The following is a 5,167-nucleotide window of genomic DNA, read 5'->3' on the forward strand; positions in this document are numbered from 1 at the left end:
TTTGCACAGTACCAGAGCCAGATCGCCGCGCTGCTGCAGACCAAGGCCCCCCTGGCGGCCACGGCCAGGAGGTGCCGCCGCTGCCGCTGCCCCAACTGCCAGGCGGCTGGCGGTGCCCCCGAGGCGGAGCCGGGCAAAAAGAAGCAACACGTGTGCCACGTGCCAGGCTGCGGCAAGGTGTATGGCAAGACGTCGCACCTGAAGGCGCACCTGCGCTGGCACACGGGCGAGCGGCCCTTCGTGTGCAACTGGCTCTTCTGCGGCAAGAGCTTCACGCGCTCGGACGAGCTGCAGCGGCACCTCCGGACTCACACGGGCGAGAAGCGCTTCGCCTGTCCCGAGTGCGGCAAACGCTTCATGAGAAGCGACCACCTCGCCAAGCACGTGAAGACGCACCAAAATAAGAAGCTCAAAGTTGCCGAGGCCGGGGTGAAGCGGGAGAACCCGCGGGACCTATGAGCGCACCGGGGCACTTCCGAGGCCACTCCCACCCAAGACATCCTTCCCAGCACCATTGCAGGCACGCTCGGGTACTTGCCATCGAGGTAGCTGACAGAGAGGAAACTTTAAAAATGAACTTTTTATTGTCCTCCTCCCGAAGCGAAGTCCTGCCGCCCGGTCCTAGAGCGGAGGGCAGGGCAGGCAGGGCTGGAAACTAGGTCATAGTTGAGAACCCCGACTTACCCCAGGAGGATTCCAAAGTCCGAGCCATCCCTGCCTGGGAGACTTACATTAGGGGATTCTACCCAGGGCTGGCTTTGCTTGTGGGAGCGGCTGCTAAAATAAAAAACAAAACAAACAAAAACCAGAAGGACCTTCGGAGATTTAAAAACAGGGCTTAAGTTTTCGCTAGGCCCGATTCGGACTTTGTACAGGTTATTTAATAATAGCTTTGTCAAAGAGTAATTATAATTATAACGTTAATAAATGTTTCTGTTGTTCTCAGCTCCACGCAGAGCTACAGCATGGTACGTTTCTGTAAAGCGATCAGCAGTTGCAGCGTGAAAATAAATACGTCAGAGTCTCCTCGGGAAGACCCCCGCAGAGCTGGTCTCCTCTGATCTTTTCTTCCTGGAGTCCTTGCTGAGAGGTCAGGTTTCACCAGAGATCTGATGGTTCTTTCCTGTGTGCTGCCTGTGTCACAGGAGTCTTTGGTTTCTAAGTTTGGGCAAGCACGTACTGGATGCATGGACAGGCGCTAGGTAGTCAGTTTTCTGGTAAAGAGGCTAAGGCACGACTTGGCATTTCCAGTTTAGGTTTCTGTGCGACTGCAAGACTTACTGTGTTGTTTGCTTTATAAATTTGATAACCTCCTGCACAAAGACTAAGGCCAATTCCTCGCTGTTTTACAGTTGTTGGTATTCTTGGGTCCCGGAGGAGCTAAGTTTTCTCAGGGCCTTCTCCCAGGTGAGATTTTTAGAGTTAAATAGACAAGTTGGTGGCTCTTACATAGAGTAGCCTGTGCCAGGTTAACACCAAAAAGGTAGCTGTCACTCTTGCATCGGTCCAGCCTGGCCATCCACAACTTGTTTGCTAATCTTAACAAGCCCTTTCCCACAGACCAGCTATAGATGGGCCAGGAAATTTTAATTCTTCTTGTAACTTGGATTTTCTTTTGAATCACCCAGCCAGCCAGATTTTTCTCAGGGAAGAACCAGAAAAGCTTGCTCACATCCTAGAAATGTAGGAAAATGTAGGAAAGGCAGGTTTCTCACCTTTCTCTAACTTTTTAAAGTTCGAAGTCTTTTTTTTTCTCAAATGTTTCAACTCATCTGTATTGTTACCTAGCAGCTAAACTTTTTCATTTAGAGTCAGCAAAACTCAAAATGAAATTTAAATTTTGTTACTGTTTTAACGACAAAATGCAGTGAATGATCTTTTCACCATAGAATTGTGTGTATGTATTTATAATATTTCACAACCTACAAACCTGCCATTCATTTTTGCTTGAAGTCAAACTAAAGGGCAAAATTTTTAAATGCAATTGTAGGTTGTTCTCGAAAGTTATGTAAATAAAACACAAACATTAACATAATTGAAGTGAGAATAACTTTTTTATAATCATAAGAAGTAGTTTTATTGTGTAATGTAAGATGACCACAAATGTATGTTAGATTTCTTGGCAAAGCATGCATGCCTCAAAGCCACTTGCCCTCTTTAGAGAGTTTGAACTATTTAATAAACTTGAATGCTAGCCATCCTGGTCCTTAACTTCAGAAGAGAGAGATAAATTTCTAAGGCTGTGGCTGGTTTGCAAGCAATCAGAATAGAGTTGCGAGCACACAATCTAAACCTGCACTCTTAACCGAAATCCATTGTAGTTCTTCAGTAATGTCGTCTTGATTTAGATCTAGTACACTACATAGACGTTGGACATATAGTGGACCTAGAAAAGTTACACAAAGTTTTCAGTCACTCATGAGCCATGGCCTGCGATAAACTTCAGACTCAGGAAAGGTTTCATGGCAGGAGATGAAGACTTTGGACTCAGGATATTTGAAGGGGTTATGTCACATAAGGATAGCTTTGATTCATTTAAATCAAAGTTTCAAAATTGCCACTTTTTCTTTCTTTTTTTTAAAAACACACCTGTGATGACCAGTAGATAAATTCTTTAGCTTTCAAAGAGATGAGGAGAAAATGAACCTTTTACATGCAGAAAAATATGAGATTGAAAATTAAACAGGGATAGTGAAGGAGTATTCTCAGAGCTTTGAGGTTAAGTGAAAAACTAAATCAATTATGTGGAGTTTACCAGAATAAGGTATATATAAAGTTATATAACATTAAAAATAGAACAAAGCTATGAGGTGACAAAATTAACTTTCTTAGAACTGTTTAATTGAGACTGCCTGATTGAAAAGCAGCCTTTGGCTTAATTTGATACATGCTAACTACTGGCTATTCACTGCAACATGCTAACTACTGGCTATTCACTGCAACATGCTAACTATTGGCTATTCACTGCAACATGGTAACTATTGATCATTCCTTGCATTCCTGCAGCTCTCTCAGTTACCTTAGAAAAAGAATGTCATTCTTGAAGAAGACACTCAAGTCACAGTAATAATAATATCCAGGTATGGGAAGGCATTCTGCGTGTATGCTGAAAAAAATAAGCTAATATAATAAGCAGTGTTCAAGTATACTAGCTGTGGAGATTTGAGTTATTTCATTTTGTTTAATAAGTCTGCAACCAAAGTACCATTATAATTTATTAAATTAGAATTTATTTTGGAACACCAGTATGCAAAAATGATGTGTGACTTAGGCATAAACTTAATATATTACTTATAGCAGATAATTTAACAGAATTAAAATGAAAGGCTTAAAAGTAAATTAACACTAAATGTGAGCTACACATTATTTTGAATTGGAGTTTGCCAAAACCAAAAAGTGAGTTTAATCTGCCAACTTTTCACAATGTTTAATTTAAGGCTTCAGTACACATTTATTTTAAAACTGAAATGGTTTTGATTTAAATGATAATGATTCTCTCATGGCATTAAGTTGGTTTTTTTTAAGAAACTGGTTTGGGCAGAATAGAAATAGAGTATATATTAAATTGAAATCGGTGACATCTTAAAGTGTACAATCAATAAATAAATGAACCGTATGGGCCAAGAATTTAGGAACAGAGAAATTGAATAATGTTTAAATTAGCTAATTTACAATTTTGTGTTTCTGAATTTAACAATAGAGTTTTCTGCTTTTCTCCAGAGAACACTAGGAAGATATTTCCGTAATGGGTCTGGTGAATTTGCCAAAGAAAATGCAAGTGTTATTAAAAATCAATTTCGACATCCCTAAATTTACCAGAGCTAAGTAAGTTTTAATAATTTGACTTAATTCGGTAAAATATAACACACTACTAAAAAATACAATCTGTTGAGGTTGCGTCCAGTAAAAACTTATTTTGATGGCATCCGTTAAAAGGCGGGTTTTTACCCCAGTGTGTGCAGTGTGCTTTGAAGGAATCCATTGAAAGTGACGTCCTCAGCTTGGTCCCGCTGGGAGAGTGTGATAGGATGCTGTTGTAGAAGTGACTGCAAATTCCTTCTCTTTTAAACACTGCTGTGGATGACACTGGTTCCTGTGAGACTCTAGAGCTGGAAAACATGTTTGCTTACCCTTGCTTCTTGTTTTACACAAGAGAGCCAACTGGCAGCTCTGGGGTAGAAACTAGGGCTAGCTGTAGTGAGGAATCAGATTTAAACTTTGATGTCTGGTAAACAGCTACAGTTCACTACTGGACCCAATTAACTACCACTACTTTCTCCTGTCTACGTGATAGAGAGGGGAATTTTAAAAGAGTATGAGACCTGGGGCACCTTTGAAATGTGGGTGCCACACCTTGAATCCAGGAAGAAGGGTGAAGCAGAGGAATTGCCAGTGTTCAGTACAGGTTATATAGTGAGTTTGAGGGCCAGTGCGAACTACTAAGCAAGACCATACTATGTTGCAAAAACAGGGAAATGTGTTGCTAACATTGAGTGATAAAAGTACAGAAAAATAAGGAAAATATCTAGACATATACGTGTTTATGATAAGCTGTATTTATGTTAATATGCCAAAGTGACGTGCCATTATAGTCATAATCCGATTCATGTAATAGTCTATATTGTACAAGTTGCTGATCCTGGTTCTCCCTCCCAGCTCCCAGAAATAAGACTCAGACTCAGAATATACTTACAAATACCTTGGCCATATAGGTAGGGTCTTCTCTGACTAGATCATAATTTACAATAACCCATTGAATGTAACCTACATTCTGCCACGTGGCTGGTTACCTGTGCTCAGGTACCTTGAGTTCATTTCCTCACATCTTCTTGGGAGAATCTCCCCTGCTCTATCCCAGAATTCTTTCTGCCTCCCGGATGTTCCACCTTCTATTTTACCCTTTCCTATAGGCCACAGGTCTTTTAAATTGACACATAATGCATCCATACAATACATCAGATATTCTCTCTACACTATATAAGTAACTTAAAAGTTTTTTCTGGTATAGTAAGATTCTACATCTTGGCATAAATATCTTGATATCAATTTTTTTAAAGAATCACAGAAGTCTTTCTATTTAATTTATGGACACTATGTGACAACTTCCATCGTGTCCCTGACTGTCTTGAGTAAGTGACAGTAGTTCGACAGAGATGCAGTCTAACAG

At 40.8% G+C, this 5,167-nt stretch overlaps 1 protein-coding gene across 1 annotated transcript in view; it reads left to right on the plus strand.

The window, feature by feature from the left end:
- The window catches only part of Sp5 (Sp5 transcription factor), a 2,810-nt gene extending 1,849 nt beyond the window's left edge, over positions 1 to 961 (plus strand). The window contains exon 2 of the mRNA XM_032901951.1: positions 1 to 961. This exon is cut by the window's left edge and continues 687 nt beyond it. Coding sequence (XP_032757842.1) covers positions 1 to 459 — 459 coding nt within the window. The 3' untranslated portion in view covers positions 460 to 961.
- The last annotated feature ends 4,206 nt before the right edge of the window (positions 962 to 5,167 follow it).

The sequence above is a fragment of the Rattus rattus genome, chromosome 5 (genome assembly GCF_011064425.1).
Source record: "Rattus rattus isolate New Zealand chromosome 5, Rrattus_CSIRO_v1, whole genome shotgun sequence".
NCBI classification, from domain to species: domain Eukaryota; kingdom Metazoa; phylum Chordata; class Mammalia; order Rodentia; family Muridae; genus Rattus; species Rattus rattus.